We start from the raw sequence: 23,352 nt of genomic DNA, 5'->3' as shown, positions 1-23,352 counted from the left end.
ATCCTATTCCCACAGTCTGACAGATTTCATCAAAGCTGGATTCAACAGTTGTTGAATTTGCTGTGTTTCATGAGTTCTCTGAACTTTCCAGGACTGGAGTGTTTTGCTGTCTGTAGCAGCTGGTTTCAAGTTAACACTTGAGGATGGTAATAATATTTGCTGTTGTGTTTATAATTACCACATCATTAGCAGTTAAGGGGGTGGGGAGTTTCATGGGACTTTTTATTTTAACTTAGCTACTTGTTTTCTAAAATGCTTCAGACAGTCTTTTTGGGGATGTTTTAGTCACTTGCCTACATGAAGAAAGCTGACTTCCCATCTCAGAACAAGATTGGCATTGCCACTTTCGAAGGGGTTGGCAGAATGTCTGGCTGGGAGCCCAGGGACTGCTTAGCTGGCCTGGAAGACACGAACGGTCAGCTGTGAAATACATGGGATCCAATGGAGCATCACAAAAGTTTCCTTAAGGCCAGCAGCATTACCAGCCAGGGTGGGGGAGTCGGGGAGGGAGATTTGGGCAGTCCCCGGGTTGGGGTGGGGGTGGTGTCTCCAGAGTCTGCAAGTGGTGGGAGACACTGAGTCAGGTGAGCCAGTGGTCCTACTCTAGGGACATCAATCCATTCCTGGCAGCTCCCTCCCCCACCAACCCTCCAGGCAGTGACTTAGGGGCACATGGACTAAGGGGCACAGGAACTAAGACATACTTCCTTCTAGTCCCTACCAGGAGAGGGGCGTGGCAAGGAATGAGAATGACCCTGAACAGTCAGGCAGGGTTTCAGATGACAATGGTAGCTGCGGGGTATAAGCTACAGCACTCAGCAGGAAACTGAGGCAAAAGCTCAGCAGTCTGGCTGTCCTGTGACTGCATAGAAACTCAGGGGCTGGGTGCTCATCCCAGGCATGTCTGATATTGTGTCTGGGCTGCACCAAACACAGCTAGATCCCCACCTAAAGGGATTGATGCTCTGATGTGCTTTGACCCAGGTGACTCGGGACTTGATGAGACAGATCTATATAATAGGAGGGTTTGTGCACAGGCTTTCATATGGGGTATTCCTAGCTCTGTGGCATTGGGTAAATTATTTGCTTTCTCTAATAGTTTTTCACCCATACAATGTGGAAAATAATATGTACCTCATAGAGGTAGTTGTGAGATTTAAACAACATAAAATATATAGGGTACTTAGGGAGGCTGTGCCTAGGTAGGAATCTTTAATTAGGGAGACATCTACTGCAAAGTCCATAAAAGCATCAAGAACAACAGCCAGGCAGGTTTGCAAAGGTAGGAGCTGAAATTTGGACTCTTGTGATACTTGATTTACAAAGCCCATAGTTTGTTTGTTTTTTTGTTTTTAATCCTCCCCTAAGGATATGTGTGTTTTTTATTGATTTAGAGAGAGAGAGAGAGAGAGAGAGAGAGAGAGAGAGAGAGAGAGAGAGAGAGAGACATCAATGTGAAGGGAAACGTTGGTTAGTAGCCTACCATATACACCCAGAATGGGGATTGAACCTGCAACCTTTAGGTATACAGGACGACACTCCAACCAACTGAGCCAGCCGCAAGGGTTACAAAGCTTTTGTTTTGTGAGGTGAGCTGTCACCAGGGTGTCTGTGGTGCCTCAGTTATGCTCGCTGATTTCCCCAGCTGGGCTTTCCACAGTGTTGTTAAACATGCTCCCCTCCCCCTCCTCCCGCCAGTTCGGTGTGTTTAATGGAAAGTAGGACTATTCAGTCAGCTCACATCTTGGTTGCTCAGCTTCTTTGGCACTTACTTCCTAGGTTGAGGGCCTGCATGCCCTTTCTCCTAGAAGCCTGCAGCATGATTATCACACATTGTCTTCTAACACATATGTAACTGGAAGCACAAAAAGATCCCTAAAAGGGTAAGAAGGGGCTGGCTTTTCCTGGCACTCAACCTCTAATGGTTGGAAGGTTGAACATAAATTGCTTTGACCTTGAGCTTCATGTAGCAGTGAAGTCTTGAGGGCTGCCTAGCCTTGGAAAGGGGTTGGCCTTCACTTTTAAAGACAAGCAGGATGACTTATGAAAGGAAAGGACTTCTTCAAGAAGCTTTTTCTTTTAAAGGCCCCATACAAAAATTTAAAGGAAGGGCAGGTAACTGATTAAAACCAGCAGGAAGCCAGTTTGTGAACAGGAGTGATAGAGGAGGGTTTTGGTTTGTTGCTTGGAGAAGCTGGTCTATTGTTGGGAGATGGAGAAGCTAAGGATACAAGCCTTTAATTCTGCTTCCACTGTCTTAAGCCAAGAGAATGCATTTCAAGTTGTAAAATACAAAATACATTATTCATATAATAATGGATGGCCAAGAAGCTGAGACGATAGTAAAAAAACCAAGCTACTTCAGTCGTCATAGCCATAGCTGCCATTGATTGCCCACCTACTGTGGGCCATTTCACCAGCTGTTTATATGGATTATCTCTGTTTGAGGTTGGTGTTATTGGCCTCATTTTATATATGAGTCCACAAGGCCCAGAGGAATTAAGCATAGTGGGTTTCTAGAGGGAGTAGAGTTGGAACTTGTCTGTCCACCTTCCCACACTGCTTTGAGAATGGCTGTCTCAGGCCCGAAAGAACTGTATCCTGGGCTGCTGAAGGAACTTGCCTATGTGGTCACAGGGAAATCATTGAGTACAGATGGGAAAATGCCTAGAACTTGAAGAGACTGGAATGGACAGATTCAGGAAGCTCTAGACCTGCGAGTTTGATCTTATTACCTGGCAAAGTTCTAGAATTCTAACTTTCGCACTAATTGGCTGTGTAACCTTGGACAAATGACATAACCCCCTTAGGCTTTAGTTTCTTTGTCTGTAAAATACAGGCTTGTATTACCCTTATCTCTAAGGCCCCTTCTAGTTCAAAGTATTTCATCCTAATAAATTCCTTTAAGGTATTCTGACAGTTTTAGTGTTTCAGCTCTATCTCCATCAGAGAACTCATTTTTGCTTTTTATCAAATACTTCAGCCTTTCTTCAAAGGGTAAAGGGTTAAGAAGATGGAATTTGGAGTGAAAGAGGGGTAGGTTCAAATATCACCTCTTTTATCTACTAGTTAAATGACAGCAAGCAAGTTCTGTAAACCTTCTGTACTTCAAATTTTCCTCCCCTGTAAAATGCCGATCCTTTTCTCATTTCTATTTGTTTCATAAGGTTGTTTTAGAATTAAGTGAAATAATATAATACTACTATAAAACTAGCCTCAGTGCCTATAATATTACAAGTGCCAAGGAAATGCTGGTTGCCATATTTCACTGATTCTAAGAGGTCCCTTTTCTCCCACATTTTACCATCTCTGAAATCAGGGTGCATTCTATAGCTTCTGGTGTACTATAATTGCAACTGTTTTTTTCTCTTTCTTACTGTACATAAGCTCATTCTTCATTTCACCATTAATTAAATATGGTATTTCCCCAGCATGATTCTCACCCCAGAGGTTCAGTCATCATTTTGTCTGGCTCGTTCATTTTACTGGTGTTAAAAATGAAGGCAAGAAAGGGGAAGAGACTTTGAAAAAGTCACCAGGGGAACTCAGGTCTTCAGATTTCTAGTCTAGTGTTGTTTTCCATGTTAGGAACGTTGTTAACCTGGAACAATACCACAGCTATGACTCAGCTGCTCCTTACATGCCTGGGCCCCTGTCAGACGGTGAACACTTCCAAATCTACCTATGGAATTTGATGGAAGGATTTAAGTCCCAGCGTCTCAAAGCTGGAATGATTACATTGCTGGCTACTCATCCCACTTGCACAAACACAGAATCATGACATTTTAGAGTTAAAGGAAGCATTTTTTTCCATGGTTACTGTAATGTTCTCACTTTTGCAGGAGTCTGAATTTACAAGGCATGCTCTCTGGAGACAGCTTACTTCTTCCTAGCTATGTGTTGTCAATTTTAGGAGCTGACAGCATGTGGATGATTGTGTCTTAAATTGTCAATGGTTTCTACAATTTGACTGCTTCCATGTTTGTACAGCTGAGCCTGGTGACAAATGAATCATACAGTCTCAGCACTATCTATTCATTAATTAACTCACTCACTCCATCACCTAGCCCTTACTGGACATCTACCAGTCACAAGGTAGGCACATAATCTCAGTTAATTCTCACAGTAGCCTTATGAAGTTAGTGTTACGTTTTGCAGATGGGAAAGCTGACGAAGAGTGATGCTTGGTGACTTTTTTTTGAGGTAGGCATTGATGGATCCTCCACGTGAAAAACGGGTTAGGACATTCCAAAAGCAAGAGAGAACTTTATTGTTATAAGAAAAATGTCTTAAAATTGGAAAAGCAACATGAATTATCTTACACTGCAACATGTGAACAAATACCAAAATATACCCTTAGCCTATAGACGAGAAATCAAATATTCGCTGAGTAGCTTATTAGCTTCAAACAGTAATTGCATCGGTCACTCTTAATTGAGCTGATAGATCTCATAGCAGTTCTCATCCTTGTCTCATTCATAGGTTGAACGTCAGGTGTTGAAAATATCCAGAGGGCATGGTCTTTTTCTGGCCTCTGTAACCAGCTAATTTCTCTCCTCTTTGGTCTCATTTTAATGAATGATACTTTATGTAAAAAAGGATGTTTTTATTAGAGGCTTTCCCATCCAGGAATTTCTAAAACTCATTTTTTATTGGCAGGAATTTCCTTAATCAGGCTACACCTAAAATTTCCAAAAGAGCAAAGCAAGTCAAACCTGTTTGCTAAGGGGCTTTTTTCATGACAGAATGTTCGCCCAGTCTTTTGAGTGACTTCTCACCTTGCCATGTGTTAGACTGTGGGCTTCAAAGCCACTGGGCAGGTTGGCTGCTTGTTATGTACGGCAACTTGATTTCTAGTATGACCATTCAGCTTTTCATTGCCTTGATAGAGAATGATGGGCACTACAAAGTGAGCACACATGCAAGTTTTCAAATCGCCTCCTGAAAATGTTGAGTCTCCTAGCTTTGTAAAGACAGTTGCCCATGAGGGGGCCCGAGGATTTCCCTTCTCCTTTAGACTTCTTGGCCTTCTGGCACAGCTGCCTCCCAAAGTGGCAGAGGCTCGAAGGCATCTACATCAGGTTTGACAACTAGTAACTCAGTGGTTCTCAACCTTCCTAATGCCGCGACCCTTTAATACAGTTCTTCATGTTGTGGTGACCCCCAATCATAAAATTATTTTCATTGCTACTTCATAACTGTAATTTTGCTACTGTTATGAATCATACTGTAAATATCTGTTATGCTATATGTGTTTTCCAGTGGTCGTGACCCACAGGTTTGGTTCCCATTGGAAAATTTGATACCATTTCAAAAAATTATAGTCACACTTTTGACGAAACAAGACGAGGAGACAGAAATCACTTATTTCTTCCCTAGGCTCATGTGCTTAGACCAAGGACGGCCATCTCTATGGCTCCCCTGCATGGCAGATCTGTGTGTCATGAACTCTGGGTCCTTGCTGGCTGAGCCTCTTACTGGTTGTGTCATGAGCTGTTCCTTTACTCGTTCAGTATTGGTTATGGTGTTTGGAGAACATTCCCTGTACATCCCACAGGAGCACTTGACATAGACCCTGCCCTCAGGGAACTTAACCATCTGTGGCATATCTACCCACCTCAGTGATTAGAGTCAGTAGAATTTCTCTGCAATGATGGAGATGTTCTCTATCTGTGTCTCCAATATGATAGCCATTAGCTAGTTCAAGTGTGACTAATGTGACTGAGGGACTGAATTTTAAATTTTATTTTATTAATCAAAATTTAAATAGCTCATGTATCTAATGGATACTGTGTTGATAGCAAAGCTCTGAATTGTCATCTACCCATCCTTGCATTTTAATAGGAATGCAAGTGGTTGGAACAGAGAATGCTTGACTAAGATTGGATTTCTAGACCCATGATGATGAGACCTTGAGTCTTCCCCCCTCCCCCAGCCCCCTACCTCTTGTTCCATCCTGTAAATGAAGGACTGGCAGTTCTGTAAGGACTTTAGAGCTATGGCATCCCATCTGGTTCTGCTTGGTTCTGGCCCCTGATGGGCCTCCTAGGAAGGGGAACATTTTGTCCAGGAACCTGAGAAGAAGGAAGGTTGTTGTCTGCTCAGCTCACTGGCATGGGCTGTTGGTAAAGCCACTGGGTACATTTAGCAATTCTTCCTGGGTGAGGGTAGCGGGAGGAGGTGAGGGGAAGTAATGCTTTACCTGGGAAGCTGGTGAAAATGTGGAGGCTAGAGGCCATAGCCCATTTCTGGGGCAGCCATCCATCGCGTTATCAGGGCTGCAAGCATATATATTCAGTCCTCAGAAGAGAAAGAAGGTAGAAGAAGAGTCTATTCTGGGGCTGGGATTTCATGAAGAACTGAGAGTGTCTTTCTAGGTTTTGTTTGTCTGAGTGTCCTAGTGGGTGTGCTGAGACATAGGAATTCAGGGAAGTACCTTTGGTTATTTTGACACAGTCCTCACCCCACATTGGGAGTCATGTACCCTGTGTGCCCTGAATGGGAACATAGCTACACAGTCACCCAACATCTAGCCCCACACTTGCCCCGTAGACCAATGCCTGCCAAGAGTTCAGGGTTACAACCAGCACACTGATGACCTCAGACCTGAGACACCAGGGCAGGGCAGGTAGGCATGGTATGACCCAAGCTTCCTCTGATCATGGTACAGGGGACTGTCTCCCCCCTGAAGTTGGTAGTGATGGTGGTGGTAGGAGGGTGTTAACTTGAGCCTAAAAGCACAGATATGCTTCAAGATCAGAAAGGCATAAAATCTGTAATTGCTTCCACAAAAAAGCTGCAATAGAGACATGATAGCTAATACCTTCTGTTTGTATAGGGCTTTGCAGCTTGGAAAATGCTTCACCTTGAATTACTCCTTACTGGGATAGTACTGACATATCCACTTGAGGAAATCAAGGGCAGGGAGGGTAAGGAGCCTCCTCAAAGTTGCTAAGTTGATTTGAGTTGAATGCAGGTCATCTGATTCCAAACCTGGTGTCCTTCCTGCCGCCTCATGGGGCCCAGAAGCTGCATGAGTGGCACAGTCAGGAAGTGCTGAGAAAAGACATGTTGCCAAGAGCTTGGAGTCCTCATCATGCTGTGCATGAGGACTTCAACAGACATCCAGCAAGAGCATAAAATGTCAGGCCAGTGACTGCAATTAATGCTCACCACTGTGCTGCTGTAGACAAGCTGCTGGCTGTTCTCTCCCAAGCCTGTGGGCCTTTACCTTCTGCCTGTGAGCTCACAGGACAGGGACAGAAGCCTCAGTCCTAGCTTTTAGGAGTGGCAGTGACATGAGTGGGGAGGATTCTAATGAGGAGGCTGTCTGCCCTCCCTTCTGTGGTACTTCTGCTGACTGTGGTGCTATAGCTGGTCACCTCTGGACAATAGAAATCTCATGATTTTCCTGCCTGGTCTAGGAAGGCTTCCTGGAGGAAGGGGCACTGACAGCCCAGGTCAGATGTTTTCTCAGGCCCTGCTTCTTATTCTGGGGATTAACCTCAAAGAGCAAATTACAGAACATGCAAATAAATTGCAGGAGAGGAAGATGGAGAACATGGAGATGAAGAGATCAAAGAGGCAGAGAATTGTAAAATTCAGACAAGAGAGAACAGAGTGGTTTAATATAGATTTGAGTTTGGGGTGTTTTTCATTTGGCCTTCATGTAATTATACAGCGTTAAAATTTTAATACATATTCATTGTAGGAAGTTTGAAACTCTATGCATATATAGAAGAAAATGAAATATTTCCATAATCCCACAACCCAGAAATACATTATAGCCATATTTGAGATCATAACAAATGGCTTTTCTGAAGGTAAGAAACCAGCTGAGTCTCGGCAATTTCAAATGATTCAACCTAACATATGTATAGCATATGTATCATTAGTATCCTAATTTTTACTTGACATATTTTGAGCATTCTTCCATGAAATTATAAATTACTCAAAAATAAAAGTTTGAATGGCTGATTGGTGTTCCATTTATAACTACCTCAAGTTTATCTAACTCGTCCCCTTCTGTTGGACATTTAGGCTATTTGCAGTTTGGGACCACAATAAAAGCTCCTGCTCAAAACCCCTTGTCCTCAAATATTTGTCCTCCTTTCCCCCTCAGTTCCTTAGAATAGACATCCAGAAGAGGAACCACTAGTTACTGGTTATGCAAAGTTTTATTATTCACGATTCATATTCCCAAATGCTTTCTGGAAACGTTGCAGCAATTTTACTTCCACTTACAGGGAATAAGGGCAGGCAGGGCTAACCCTGAACTCTTGCCAGCATGGAGGATTGTTGCCTTTGCAACATCTCTGCAAATTTAATAGAAACATCTCATTGTTTAGTTTGCATGTCTTAGATTACTAATTAGCTAGATTGCTTTCTCTTAATGTTTATTAGCCATTTCTCCTTTTTTTGAAATGTGTATTTACATTCTTTGCCTGTTTTTCATAGGGAATTGTATTAGTCCTTTCTCGGTCAGGTTTGTTGTAAATATGTTCCCCAGCTTGTCATTTATATTCTAAATTTTGTTTACACTTTGATGTGTAGTTTACAATTTTCCACGGACAAAACCATCAGTATTTTTCTTCTCAATTTCTTTCAATGTGTTCATGCCTAGCGAGCTCTTTCTCATTTGTGGATCAGCTAAATACTCATCCATATTTTCTCTCAAAGTGTTTTTTTTAATGTCATTTTTAAGATTGGGTTTCTAGTCTGGCTCAAATTTATTTTGGTGTATGGTATGAAGTTGTGAGGATTAACTTGATTTTTCTTTTCAAATAGTCATTTTTTCCAGTGCCATTTATTGAATAAATGTGTTTTCCCCATTGTTTTAGATTCTTCCCTTAATAGGTTCTTAAATATGGCAGGTCTGTATTAGGTCTGTAAATCAGGCTCCATTCATTTGTATGTTAATTCTTGTGTTTGTTCTACCTCTTAATAATTGTAGTTAAAATTTTTTTTAATATCTGGTAGGGCAGGCCCAATCCATTATTCATCCTTTTTTCCAAGAAAATATTTAGTCACTTTCATTCATTAATTCCTCCAAATGGAAGTCTAGTTTACGATCCCTTTGGCACATGATAGGTCCTCAAAGATGAATTCAACAGATATCTGCCATAATATTTAGTTGTTTTAATCCAGTGACATTGATTTTATTTGAATTTTTGTTTTACTTTAATCTTCTTTAATGTCTCAACTTCCTGAGATAAACCCTATTTGCATACAAGGCAAATCTTTAAATGACATTTAATGAAAAATTCATTTTCTTTTTACAGTTTTTTGGGACTTCAGTACCTTTAGCTGTAAGTCGATTTTATGTGTGATGAATGGTAGCCATTTTTCATTTGCCATGGAATCACATCACAGAGTGAACAGCTGTGTAACACAGTTGTCCTAAACTTTAAATAAGCTTGCTTTTAAAATGCTGTTTGCAGATGGTATCATATTATATTAACATAATTATTAAATTTTTAAAGTGCATGAATGTTATGCAATGATCCTGTTTATGAAAGATTAATATACAAAGGAGGGAATTTGCTCTCCTCCAATTATTTCAAGAATAAATAAGAAAAATTAGATTGTGAAAAACATTAAAGAAACATTAACAACATCAGCCAAAATCTCATTTTCCAGAGGCAACCACTGTGTACATGTAGGTATGTGGTTTTCATACACACACTCCAATATATATATATATATAGAATTAGGTTTTGCATGTTGTTTTGTAATATGTTTTTCCTACTTCACAATATACCATAAAATTTTCCATGGCATTAATTATTCTTGTACAGTGTCATATTCAATGGCTGGGTAGAGTGGCTCTACCATGGATTATTTTGCCATTCCCCTGTGGTTGAACAGTTAGGTTTGGTGTGATTTTGCAGTATAGTAGAGCCATAGTAAACATCTTTACTCTTACCTTAACATTATTCTAGTCTGTAGCATATCAACTGTGTTGTGAGTACACATACACACTCATCCCTGGATGGCAAGGGCCTCGCGTCTTTAAGGAGCTGGAAAAGAGCCAAGAGGACCTCCTCCTGTAAGTGTTCTGCTCATATTACTGCTCAAATTCTAAGTATTGGAGAATTAATGAGAAAACAGTTTTAGAGAGCATGGAACAGAGAATTTCAGCAGCCTGGGGCCCCTTATTGTTTGGTGCAGACTCACCCTAGTCTGCATAATTTGCCACTCACCTGTGCTTCCACACCTAGCTCTGCAACCTCTCTAGCCTTTCTTCCTCTGTGAACTCCCTCTTCACAATGACCTAACAGCTCAAGGCCAACAGGCACAGACTATGCTTAGGCCTCTGATTCTTTCTCCCTACAGGCAACTGGGGCTCCGCTTGGGACTCTGAAGGCGTTGTCGACAGGTAGATGTTGGGGCTACCTCATCTCAGCTTGTGGCACTATTATCAGACGCATTTTCAGTAGGGGTACTTCTCAGAAACTCCACCTGGACCTGGAACCCACCTTTGTCTAGAACCCAGCCACATACTAGTAAGAGCAGGGTCGCGGGAGAGGAGCCAGGGAAGAAGGAATAAGGCCTGCTAGCTCCAGGCACCACCAGCACATAGAGATCAGTGTGGGAAGGGTGCCCATGATCATAGCCCTCTGGACACAGAAGGAGGGTGCTAGTGCTCAGTCAGTTCTCTCAGTAGCTGGTCTGCATCTCGGGAACTTGGCTAGGCTTACAGGAGCGGTTGGAGTGCTTGCCAAACAGCCCAGATTGGGTAGGGGAGAGAAACAATAAAATTCAGAGGAACCACACCGGTGAGTGTGAGCAGCGTGGCTTACTGGTATGTAGTGGGAAAGTGAGGAGGCAGTTTTTAGCTGTTGTTTTCTGAATTTACTCCATTCACTTAATCATTTATTCACTCACTTGTTCATTGACATAATCACTTACCATTGAGCATCTATTTGCCATGCCCTATGCTAAGACTGCCAAGGTGAAGAGGGAAGAGGAAGGAGAGTTATGTTAACTCAGCATCAGCTATGTGTCTGATGCCTTCAAATAGATTTTCTCCTTTGATCATCACCTGTGAAGTAGGTGTTATCTTCTATGAGGCAACAAAGACTCAGAGAGGTTAAGTAAGTTGTCCAAGGGCACACAGCTACTAAGTGCTTACTCAGGGCTGTCTCTCAGGATGTGCCTGCCCAGGGAGAGCTTGCCATCTCATGCAGAAAATGGCTTTTTGAGCAAATAGTGGCCAGGCATGCCCGGCTGTGGCTGCCTGACTAGGAATACTTGAGAACCCCCTTCTTATTCTGCCACGAACCAGCTCCCAAGGATCTTTTGAAATAAATTTGCAGACCCATTTGGCTGGCTCTGACCCTGATCATAGCTCTCATGGATCCAGAAGAGTCAGGTTGTCATTCCTCTGCTGGCAGGGGCTAGAGGCCAGTCTTCAGTTTGGAAGACTTCCAGGAAAGGTACTGCCATGGATGGCCTCAATAAAACTTATTTCACATTTAACCTCAGTTCTCCTGGTCCTCAGGAACACCACAATGAGAGAGAACAGAACCACCTCTGGTTAAGCTTATCCTTAGAGCATAGGATCCTGTACACAACCTTCATCTTCCACCATCTGCCTCAGATTCCCATTATCCAAGCTAAGGAAACTAAATCATTTCTCTTCTCTAGTTACTTTCTGTACCAGCCCCATCAAAGTATTGGGTCCCAGCTAAACCATGAATGTTAGAAACTGGGCTGTGAGTGAGACAGATGCTGGGTGATAGGATCTAGTGGTTAGAACTTGAGACAAATGAGAGGGTCTCATTTTGACTTTGTTTTAGACCAGGGGCTCTCAATCATTTTGGGAGCCATCAATCCCTTTGAAAATGTGATGAAAACTAGAATCACACAGATTCTCTTATCAGAAAAAGAACGCATATGGACATACATGCAATAATTTGCATGCAGTTTTATGAGGTCCATGGCCTTCCCCAATGACACACATTTTTGAGGCAGAGTTAGGAAGCCTGCTCGGCTCACTGGTGGTCCTGGGATGTGTGGCTTAGTATGTTCTCTGGTGAGCAGTGTTGAGGGCAACCCTCCCAGCTCCTTGTTTTCCATAATTCGGGAGAAGGATTCTAGTTTCATAAAATATTCGAATTATATGTGGCATTTTTATTCCTTCTTTCTGACTTGACGAATCAGACTCTCTCCTGATCTTGGTTATTTCCTAGTTTATGCTGGCTCTTGGTTATGCTAGGCCCACAGGGGAACTTCGTTACTCCTCTGTGGCAAATATTAACTCATCTCTGCGTTACTCTGGAGAGGGTCTGAGTCAGGGGAGGAAAATACCTTGTCTTAGCTACTCTTCTGTGTTCCCCTAAACCAACTGGAGAGACCCCAATATTTACCAACATCTTGTCCAGTTCAGGACCTTGCTTAGGAAACCATAATCATTTGCCTCTTCTGTAGTTATTGCTCTTTCACTGTTTAGATACTTTTTTAGAGCTCAAGTTTTATTATCCCTTTGAGATTTTCTTGTATGTATGTACCTCTATCATTATGTTACTTACATGATGTTAAAATTACATGTTGATGTATCTCATTCTCCCCCTAAACAAAATGTCACTTTAGGTAAAAAATTTCTGCATTTTTTTAATCATTGTAGCCACAGGGACTGGAACTTTGTCTGACACATTGGTGCTCAATAAATATTTATTGAACTGAATAGGGAAATGTTTAGATAACCAAGGTAATAATTTAAGGAGAGATTTAAAAATTGCTTAAAACTCTAAACCAACTCATCCACCTCAGATACAGTCAAGCAGTTTATGCAGAAACCTAAGCATGGTATTGGAGTTCATGCTGTCTCATTTTCATGGCAGGTGTGTGTGTGTGTGTGTGTGTGTGTGTGTGTGTGTGTGTGTGTGTGTGTGATGTTCACAGACCTTTCTTTCTTGGTTATTGCAGTTTCTTGAAAACAATACCAGAACAAGTACTTTTATTCTCTACAGTAATCTCTCCATGTCTGTGTCTTTTCAATACTTCTTCACATTTGTTTATCTCCCTGATATATCTTAATGTCTGTTTTAGCTTGGTCATTCTCATTTGGTTCACATATCCTGGGACAAGCTGGACAGCAGCCACTCCAAGTAGTGACTACACAGCTACTCAGGACCAAGGACAGCGGCACACATGACTCTGAAGGGGAGGTGCTTTGGTTTCCTAAAGTTTATTCAGTAATATGACCTTTAGATGTGGCCCTTCTCATCCAGTTCTGCAATCTTTGTTAGTACTTTGGCCCGCACAGTTCCCTGTTTATGGTGGGCCTGAGCCCTGTATGTCGCTGTGGCATTGCTTCCACTGATGGGCATGATAGTGAGACTAGGGCAGGAATGACACAGCTGTGGAATCAGAAAGCATGGAGTAGAGCAGGGAGAGCTCTGGGCTGGGGTGAGAGAGACTGCTCCAGGAGCTGCCCCTGAGGGTCTCCTGCTCTGAGCTCTGCAGTCTGCCTCCGTTGCTGCTGTATACCGCCTACACTTGCATTTCAGGCCATGGGAAATGGGGAGGGGGGAGGCATTGGGAGGTGCTGGGCCATTGTATGTTTGGATGCCTGCCAGAGTGCCTTTCATAATGAGAGGGACAAAGCTGGCTTTTCACATCCACAATTTCATCTTGAACTAAAGTCATTATACCCCGATTAAATTAACATTAATTAAAATTAAAATGCTTTTGATGGGCACCTGGGGAAGAGGGCAGGGAACTGAGAGTGAGGGTCCCAAGGAGTGAGACTCTTATGTCTCCACAGCACATACCTTCTGCCTCTGACTGCCTCTTCATTCTCTCTAAATATGTTACAAAAGCAAATATACAGCTAATGTTCAAAGCTGATTCATATTCGTCACCAACTAATTCATCACTGGCTAATGTTCTGTGTTACTTTGAGCACCCATCTAAGAATAATGCTCAGCATAACAAAAAGACAATAAATCTTTCACCATCACCACCATTCATGGGCACTTTAAATAACCGGGTCAGTTAGCACAGAATCAGTTTAAAAAAGAAGTGATGGGCAGATATAATCACTTCTGAAGTGGCTATTTTCTTGTGTCTAGGGTACACCGAATGATGTCAGCTTTTCAGAGGAGGGAGGGAGGATGAGTGAGCCTGTGTGTATTGCAGCTGAGGTCTCAACTCGAGCTAATATTAAATGTTGTGAAGAATAAACAGAAATGGTTTGCTCATTAGCTGGGCTTAGAGAGGTGTTACCCACATGTTTAAAGTGCTAATTATTAGTGATCTTTAATGGAGCTAATTTAACAATGGTAAGTGTAACGTATTTCTGCTGTTCAAAAGTAGCCCATTAACAATATATCTAATATTGACTTCAGAAAGTTAATATTGAAATTGGCCTCAACTAGAGTTCACAGGGGAGTGTGAGAGAAAGATGGGGGGGGGGTAGAAGTGGGCACAGGGATGGGCAGGGGAAGAAGAGGCACAGCAGTTATTAAGCTCCTTTTTGTGGAAGGCACCATGGCACTGATGAGGAAGAGTCAGTCCTTGGGTCACTCATTACGCACCAGCTGCCTGCAGGCACTGGAGACGTGGAGGTAAGCATCCAGTCCCTGCCCTTGGGAGCGTTGAGTCTAGAGAGGGGTCCAGGTGCAGCAGAGCAGGTGGCACAGCAGTGATGTAACTGCCATGTGACATACAACTGGGGGTGGGGAAGGGCTTGGGGAAGGCTCCCTGGGGAAGGTGCACAGCTCACTATAGCGCAAGGCAGAAAACAGTCACTGTGAACAGTGATGTTCAGATGCATGTCAGAACCGAGAGAAGACAGACATTGCTTCTCTCTAGAGTAAAGACTGTCCAATCTGGCTGTCATCTCAAGTCCCTGGCTACTGCCTCACATTGCATGAGACCTCGTCACTTTGCTTAGAAAGGCTTAGTAGTTAGCATTTGCCAAAGAGGAGCCCTTGTTTGTTTGTTTTTCCTCTCCCCCTGTGCATTGAAATCAGGTAGCTGAGGTTCATAAATGTCCTTCTCTTAGAAATCCCCTGGTCCAGTGTCTGGGCAGAGAACTCTGCTCCTCAGGGTGTGTCTGTCCTCCACGCTGCAGCTCACTCCAGGAAGGAGGATGCTGCCAGGGCTGGGTTGACATTTGTGGTGTCTGTGGTGAGAGACAGATGTGGGAGTTGGCCTCACAGTGGGCGGATGGATCCCCAGGTGGGGGAGAGGCAGGTGGTTCTCCTTACTGGGCTGTATGCTGTGTTGCTGACACAAAGCTGCCCAGTCTCTTTTTTTCTGCTGGATTTATTCCTTTCTCTTAGCTTACATGTCCTATCTTAGTAGTAGTTGTTTTAACGAGAGCTCCAAGGGACATGTTTATAGTCACTGGAGGAGTTTTTCAACAGGCAGTTTCCTCAATAGCTCATTAGTGTCTGTAAACAGGAGACATTAACCTTCATCTGTGTGTGTGTGTGTGTGTGTGTGTGTGTGTGTGTGTTTTCTTTCTCTCCTGCTCTTACTGTTTTCCTTTCATTCTTGTCACCTCTCTTTCCTTTTTTGTGTTAATATAAAAAAAGCGGGGAAGGAGAGAGGGGAATGAAGATCATCACCTCTACCCACCTATAGCTTCCCTCCCATCTCCAGCTGCACTGACAGTGTCTCTTCCCAAGGGCTTTGCCCATCTAGTCCTTCTGAGAAGGGACCTTCAGTGTCTTTCCTCTATTATTTAGTTCTGCATTGCATCTTTGTGGGGATCTTACATGAACTTCCTGCCTGCTACTGGCCTGGAAGCCTCCCAAGAGGCACCTCACAGCAAACCTTCCTCCTGACTTAGGGAGAAGATAAAAAGAGACAAAGATCCAGTGCCCTTGCCCTGCATTCCAGCATCCAGCTCAGCAGGAGCCTCGTGTCCCGTTCTCTGTCTCCTTGAAGACAGAGCAGGATGTGATGTGCAGGTTGGGGTCAGAGCCTGCTGGGTCCACCTCTGCCTGGAGTCACAGCCTTGCTCTGGGACCACATTCCACCAGCTTTGGCCCTTGCTCCTGGCTCTCTGAGTTCCAAAGGCACTTGCAACCACATATTTGCTGTTACCTTCTTCAGAGCCCACCCTATTAAGAGGTCAGGATCAGAGTGAGATCACCCCCATGCCCTCCTTTCCGTCACTCCCTAAGTCTGCTTTTCTGTTCAGCCAGTAAACTCTCTCCATCTCTGGCATCTGGCTCACTGGCCCCTTCCTCTCTGCCTTGGCATGCGTTGCTCCCCACCAGAGCACCATTCCATGGCCCTTCCTTTATTCACAATTCAGTTCAAAGACCACTTCCTTGGGGAAGCAGCCCTGATGATTCACCTCTAACTATCATCCTTACTCCCGTCTTCCTAGGGTCTGTGCATGCTCAGGTTCAGTTCAGTGTTCCCTGAACCCTTTGCATGTGACCGGCACTGCACTAGGTGCTTGGGTAGAACAAGGGGCCAGATGTGGTCCTACCCTCAAGGTGTCAGGATTTGTTAGTGGGGAGTGGAATGGAAACACTGAAATGCCTTTCAGGAGTGATGGAATACAAGGAACAGCCAGGGACATCTCAACTTGACCAGAGGTCAGGGAACCTGCACAGAGGAAATGATGGGTTAGACAGAGTTTTAAGGGGCAGAACCAACAGAACCAAAAAACTGAATCGATAGTTGGGATGTAGGAGTGGAGGAATCTAGGATGCCGCCCAGGTTTCTGTTTTGGTAACTCAGAGGATGATGGCACCAGCAATTAGGATATAGAAGATACAGGGCAGCCAGGTTAACAGCAGGATGGGAGAGTGTTTGTTAGAATCTTAGTTTCTTAAGTTGTGTCATATATGGAGTATGGTAGCGTCCTGGTGTTGGGGAAATGGGTGCTAGGTATTTTATTAGGTTGGAGACTGTCAGAGGCCAGAAATTGGGTCTCCCCACTGAGGAGAGAATTACCTGACATGAGCAGTGCGTTCTCATGTGGAACTCCCAGTGGTGGGGACACCTCTCCTTCCTCTCTTTCCCTTTCAGTATTGCCCCCATCCAGGGCTTTGTACCTGTGGGTGCGAGTGCAGGTGTGACAAAGAGGCATAAACCAAGTAGCTCCTGTGTCCTCCAGGGCCAGCTCAGAGATGGCATCTTGGTCTATACAAGTGATCAGTGACAGTACTACGGTACTGAGAGCAGTGAGGAAAACGGGTCTGAGGGTTGGGATAACGGGAGAGATTTGTTGTGAAATGAAAATATTCAATGCATGAAAGAGTGGATGAAGCTACCCAAATTCTGAGCAGTTTGGACAGATATTATTCAAAAACATTTCTACTGCTCCCCCACCCCCAAACAAACAAACACAAGCAAGACATGGTCCCGTCTCCGTGCCCTGGAAGGGGAGGTTGTCTATCATCTGAATAGCATTTTTATTCTGGAGCTGAATCTGAGCGATGGGCTACAGGGTAATGGCTGATTCTCTGGGATTCCCATGGAGGAGATGGGAGGGGTGATAAACAGCACAAGATCAGACTTTAGAGGTTCTGTTTAGATGAGGCAAAAGGATGCCTTTATCTATCTCTGCCTCTGAGGCCACTCTGGAATAGAAAAATGTACTTCAGTGTATAGCACTTCCCCAAAGGTAAAGTGCATGCGAATCACCTGGGTTTCCTTTTTCTTTTTTAAATATATTTTTATTGATTTCAGAGAGAAAGGAAGAGGGAGAGAGAGATAGAAACATCTATGATGAGAGAGAATCATTGATCGGTTGCCTCCTGCAAGCCCCCCAGTGGGGATCGAGCCTGCAACCCGGGCATGTGCCCTTGACCGGAATCGAACCTGGGACCTTTCAGTTTGCAGGCCAACTCTCTATCCACTGAGCCAAACCAGTGGATTTGGCTGGGTTTCTTATTAAAATGCAGGTTCCTGAGTTGGCAGGTCTTGAGTGAGGCCTGAGATTCTGCATTTCTCTTAAAAAATATATTCTTATTGATTTCAGAGAGGAAGGGAGAGGGAGAGAGAGATAGAAATATCAATGATGATGAGGGAATCGTTCATTGGCTGCCTTCTGCACACCACCTACTGGGGATGAAGCCCGAAACCTGGCATGTGCCCTGACCGGGAATCGAATCGTGACCTCTCGGTTCATAGGTTGATGCTCAACCACTGACCCACCTGAGCCGGGCAGAGATTCTGCATATCTAGCAAGGTTCTTGCTGGCCAGTGATGCTTATTACTTTGAGTGGCAAGGCTGTAGGACTCACCTTTAGGAAGTCTTTTGAGCCCCCTTGTAATCTCTGCGGGTGATGCCCTATCTCTGATAATAGCTCCTTATCCTTTCTACATACCTGTCTGTCTCTGCCTGCAAGCCAGAGCCTGGAGAGCAGGGTCTATCCCTTATTTGTCTTAGTATCACCAAAACCTAACAGGAGGCCTAGTGCTTAATAAGGAATTGGTGAAAGAATGAATAGAAATAGAATAGAAAACTGCCCGAATTGAGCCCAAACCAAGGTTTGGCCTGTCGGGCTCTTGGACTTCTCTCCACTGTAAGCCAGGTTTCTTCCTTGCGGCAGACCAGTCAGTATTTCAGCGCTACTTTGGTGGGGGCTCCGTGCTGGACACCACAAGGACAGAGTGGGAAAAAGGAGGCAGAGACCTGAGCATTGGGGAATTCACCATCTCAGTGATGGAATGGGCTTCAGGCCCACTTGAAGCAATGTTAGAACACTTACACAGTAACTTCTAAGTAAGTGCAAAGTAAGGGAGTGTGACTGAAAACCAGAGGAAGTAAAGAGCAAGCCATGGGCGTCCTGGCAGCTTGCACTTCCACATGCGCAACCGTCAGTTGTTTGTTTCTTCACTTGTTGAAATTGGGATTGCTTTCTGGAGGAAGTTAGCATGGAGCACAAGGCACCCAGCTGTCCTGGGGACCCACTGCCATCCCAGAGCCACAAAACCATGGACAGGGACTGTGACACCAGTCCTGCTGTTGTGCATGGGGCCACTGAGAGGCTGGGAGCCAGAGTGAGCATGACTGGCATTGTGTGTCATGGAGAATGGTGACAGGACAATGTAAAGAGGAACAAGCAGCAGCGATGTAAGCGTAACACATTTGGAGCGAGGCATAGGCAGAAGTGGGGCTTGGAGAAGACCCATGCTGGAGATCCTGGGGCGATGGCAGTAGCAATCTTTACTTCCCCAATAGATGCAGAGCATTTCAACTTGGCTAATTAACGGGAACAGCAGGCTGGTAATTCTGCCAGCAGCAGGACATGAATGGTGTGGGATTGGCGCTGAACACTGGCGGAGCATGCCTTTGTCCTTAAGAGAAAACACAATCCTCATATTGGGTCATGTCCATGAGGGTGCCCTTACAGTAACACCAAGGGGTTAGGGGCTTATATTTCTTTTCAGGCTTTCTTTAGGGGTAGCAAGGGGCCTGCTGTTTCAACAGGCTTTTATTTAAAGGGGACGCTGGTGTATGGTTGGTCTAGAATTTATAATCTGTGCTAGCAAACATACCTTATATCAGAGGTCGCAATCGCGGTTCAGGTCTGCCTCATAGAATGTCTTCCATCACCAGTCTCCCATTTTGGTAACTTGTACCTTGAGCATCACAATCCCTAACCTGATTCCTGGGGAAGAATGGGCTGGGAGGCTAGGGAAGAGTTGTTTTATCTTCAGAAAGTACACTGAATCTCATTAGGGAATTTGTTCCCAGTACTTCCTTTCAAAGCATATTGATCTGATCATCTGAAGATGTTAAAGGCTAATGAATATGAAGAAGAGATTTGGAAAGTCTCAGTGCTGAGTGGTACTCTGGAGATCATCTGCTCAGATCACCAGCGCTTGGTGTGACGGATGAGGCCATTGACCTTGTGCAAGTCACCTTAGGAAGGGTTAACAATTCATTCACTTATTTATTATTTCATCAAATATTTATTGACCATTTACTAGAAGTCCGCCCAGACGTGTACCTGGTAGTGAAAACATGTCGCTATTTGATTGGTCCTGTTTGAGTCAGCATTCAATGAACTTCCCCTTTATTACAGATTCTGACAGCTGGTTTTACAGTGGCCCTGGGGGAATTGATATGTAGGATCTTCAGCCAGTGCAAATAGGTTTTCTATGTGAGGTCACCAACTTCTGAGCTGCCGGGCTAATTAATTTAGCTCTACTTGGCCTTACCTAATACATATATTGTTGAAAAGGTATTTGTAATTCAATTCTGGCAAATGAAAAACTAATTTAAACCACTCAGGCAGCTTTTATTTAAACAGACCCCGGAGCAACTCCTTTTGTAATGTGAAAAATCTTGTTATTGTTGCTGGAAATGATCATCCCCTAATTAAGGATTTTGTAAATTTGGACATTTTAGGGTTTCTTATGGTGGTACAGCCTGGCAGATGGCACAGCAATGGTCTGAGCTGGATGGGGAGCACTCTGGCCCAGAAAGAGGAAGCCCTAGGAACCTTAGACCAGCCCATCCCAAGATACTGACATGTAGTGGAGCCCATGATTGCAAGCTGCTCCCTTCTCTAGGGTCCTGGAGCCTGGAGGGGAGAAGGAAGTGGTGGGCATGATGAGTGGGGTGTGAAGATGAGATTTGGAGCTCCCTCTCCTTTTCCATGGGTGGAAACGAGGAAGGAGTAGGATGGGGAACCTTTTGCTTCTGTTCCAGCAAATTCTGAACTCTTCCTTAAGGCCTGGGGCTGTGTTGGAATTAGAGTTCTCTTGTATATTTTAACACAGTAGTGGGGGAGAGGAAGAGCAGTGGAAAAATAAGACAGGAGTTTAGGGGAGAAGAGGGTTATGTGGATTCTTGTTATACTGTAAAATCTCATTAATTGGGGCCTTACTAATTTTGAACTTGTAAATAATCTGGAAGAAGACAAGGCTGAAGTTTAGATTTTTATATTAAATTTCTTTCTTTATCAGTGATTTTCAACCCTTTCATTGCATGGCACACATAAACTAATTACTAAAATTCTGGGGCACACCAAAAAAATGTATTTTTTTGCTGATTCAACGAAAAGTTGGTATAATTTTGATTCATTCACCCCAGACGCCTATTGTTGTGTTACCTGCTGTCATTTTTTTTATTTGACAATTTAAGGGAAAAGAGGTCAGTGCCCCTGACTAAATAGTCAGGTATTGCATGTTTTAAAAATTCTTGTGACATATCAGTTGAAAATCACTGTTGTATAGAAATGAATAGTGTGTCTGTCGATATAGAGGAGAATGTTTTAAAACGGATGTATAGAAAAACCTTTCCTATATGAAAATACGCTATTTTGATGCAGAAGCATCCTTTTACACAAACAATTCATGTATTAATTAAAGATGATCCTTGTCTAGTTGGAGAAGCCTGATAAAATGCTTCCTCACCAAGGAAGCTGGAACTTGTCCTCATTGCATGAGGGTAAAAACAAACCAACCTGCATATCTATTTGTTATTTCTATAATAATTTATCCCAATTGGTTCCTACTAGTGAGGTTTAATAGCTTTTCTGTGTTGAACGATAAAATCAGAGCATAAAGATCTATAGAAACTAAGGGTAGAAAGTACAAAACAAGGCTTAGAATTTTATGCTGTTATTTTTTTCTATTGCCTATGGTTTCTTAAAGTGAGCCTTGCAGTGGGTTACTCCAGCATTGGGTAACTCCATAGGCCAACTTGTAAAGAAAGCAACTGATAAATGAAAAGGCTCACTGTCTTCATTTAGTGAAAAATGAACAAGAAGAAATAGGTGAAATTATCAGAGACACATAGGAACTTTGCTTTGGATTAGGGTATGCCGTCTGACCAGGCAACTGGCATTCGGGAGATATATCACATCTGTTCTTTGGTTGAGTGTGCAGCGGGCTCATTTCCCTTCCCTGGACCAGTGATCTTAATCCCCATTGTTGTCAAAATCCCTGACATTTTTGGATCTCTTGAACTTGTCAATGTTTAGGGGTTCAGACAGCCCTGAGTGGGACTGTCCTGCCCAGCACATTTCTTCCTCTGTAGATGGTTATATTTCCACTGCAGGAGAGTAAGCAGGAGCAGAAAGGCACGAGGGGGTGTCCGTGGGCTCTGGTTCTGCCTCACTGAGCTCACACAGAGCTGCCTCTCTCCCGGGATCCCTCTGTGCCATGTCCCCTGTGGTGACACACAGCTGAGACCTGGATGTGGGCTGGCTTTCCCGGAAACTCCTTCTGGGGTACTCAGGCTTAATGACAGCGGCACCGCGGGTTGACCTGGGGCTTTGGGTGTGTGTGGAAGCTGGTTCCTGCCTTCCCCTGCATCTCATCCCTGGCTGGGTTGTCCTTTGCCTCCTGAGGCTACTGTTTCCCTAGGCACATGGTTATCTTCCATTCAGTGTGAGCCCCGTGCCTCTCCCTACAACCCCCTAACAGGAACTCAACTAGACCCCAGAAGGGACTTTTCAACAGAGAAGCAGGATGTAAGCGGAGAACGAATTGCTGAAGAAGGGAATACAGTTTCTTCCCAGGAAATTGGTGTCTTCCACCCCCTGCTTGTTGAGGGCTGACGATGGCCACTTTGAAGGGGAGGGAGAGAGGCATGGAGAAGGGTATCACATTCAACTTCGCTTTCCATGTGGGCATTTTTTTGTGGTTTCCTTTCTCTGTTCAAAGAATGAAGACTCCCAGTTGCTGTGCCACATAGAGGAAAGGCAAAGAGAATTATTTAAGGCATTGTGGTTCGTCTTGGTATTAATGACTCTGTTCAGTAGATATTTGCTGAGTGTTTGCTGTGTACCAGACACTGGGCTGGTACTAGAAGTGGACCCTCTCCTGTTCCATTGGGCCGGGCTATAGCACCTGAACAAGACACGACTTTCTGGCCCATGGTGTGGCTGGGAGGCTGAGGGTGGGGCCCAGGGACTCCGCCACCTGGCCTCTTTCACCCTGATTCCTTCTGTCTTGTTGTCCCACAGGTTCTTTTCGGAATGATGGTTTGAAAGCTTCTGATGTCCTTCCCATCCTAAAGGAAAAAGTGGCCTTCGTTTCCGGTGAGTGTCTGTGGAACTTTTCTCTGCGATGGACTCAGAGAAGCTGTGTGTGTGTGTGTGTGTGTGTGTGTGTGTGTGTGTGCGCGCGCGCGCACGCGTGCACACACACGTGTGGCACTCGCTTCTTTGTGGGTTAGTGGGAGAGAAGTGCAGATGGAATGGATGCTGGGAGCAGCTGCTTCCTCTCTACAGAGGAAGGCAGAAAGAGAAGGGGGAGCTCTGGTCCCAGCTGGGTGTTCTGGAGGATGCTTACAACCGCAGGTGGGTGCCCCCCACCTCACACCCCACCCCACACACATACACCTCACCCTGTCCATGCTCCCAGGCTCATTGGGCCCACAGGAGCCACTGAAGCCCCTCAGAGAGAGGCTCCAGC

At 44.2% G+C, this 23,352-nt stretch overlaps 1 protein-coding gene across 19 annotated transcripts in view; it reads left to right on the top strand.

The window, feature by feature from the left end:
• The window catches only part of KALRN (kalirin RhoGEF kinase), a 646,808-nt gene that overhangs the window by 172,225 nt on the left and 451,231 nt on the right, over positions 1-23,352 (top strand). For all 19 annotated transcript variants that reach the window (XM_059687615.1, XM_059687614.1, XM_059687613.1 and 16 more), the window contains exon 2: positions 22,902-22,976. In XM_059687615.1, the coding sequence (XP_059543598.1) occupies positions 22,902-22,976 (75 nt within the window). The remainder of the gene's footprint in view (positions 1-22,901; positions 22,977-23,352) is intronic.

This window comes from Myotis daubentonii, chromosome 3 (assembly GCF_963259705.1).
Source record: "Myotis daubentonii chromosome 3, mMyoDau2.1, whole genome shotgun sequence".
NCBI classification, from domain to species: Eukaryota; Metazoa; Chordata; class Mammalia; order Chiroptera; family Vespertilionidae; genus Myotis; species Myotis daubentonii.
Note: the sequence above shows the minus strand (reverse complement) of the source record. Positions and strands in the feature narration are given on the sequence as shown.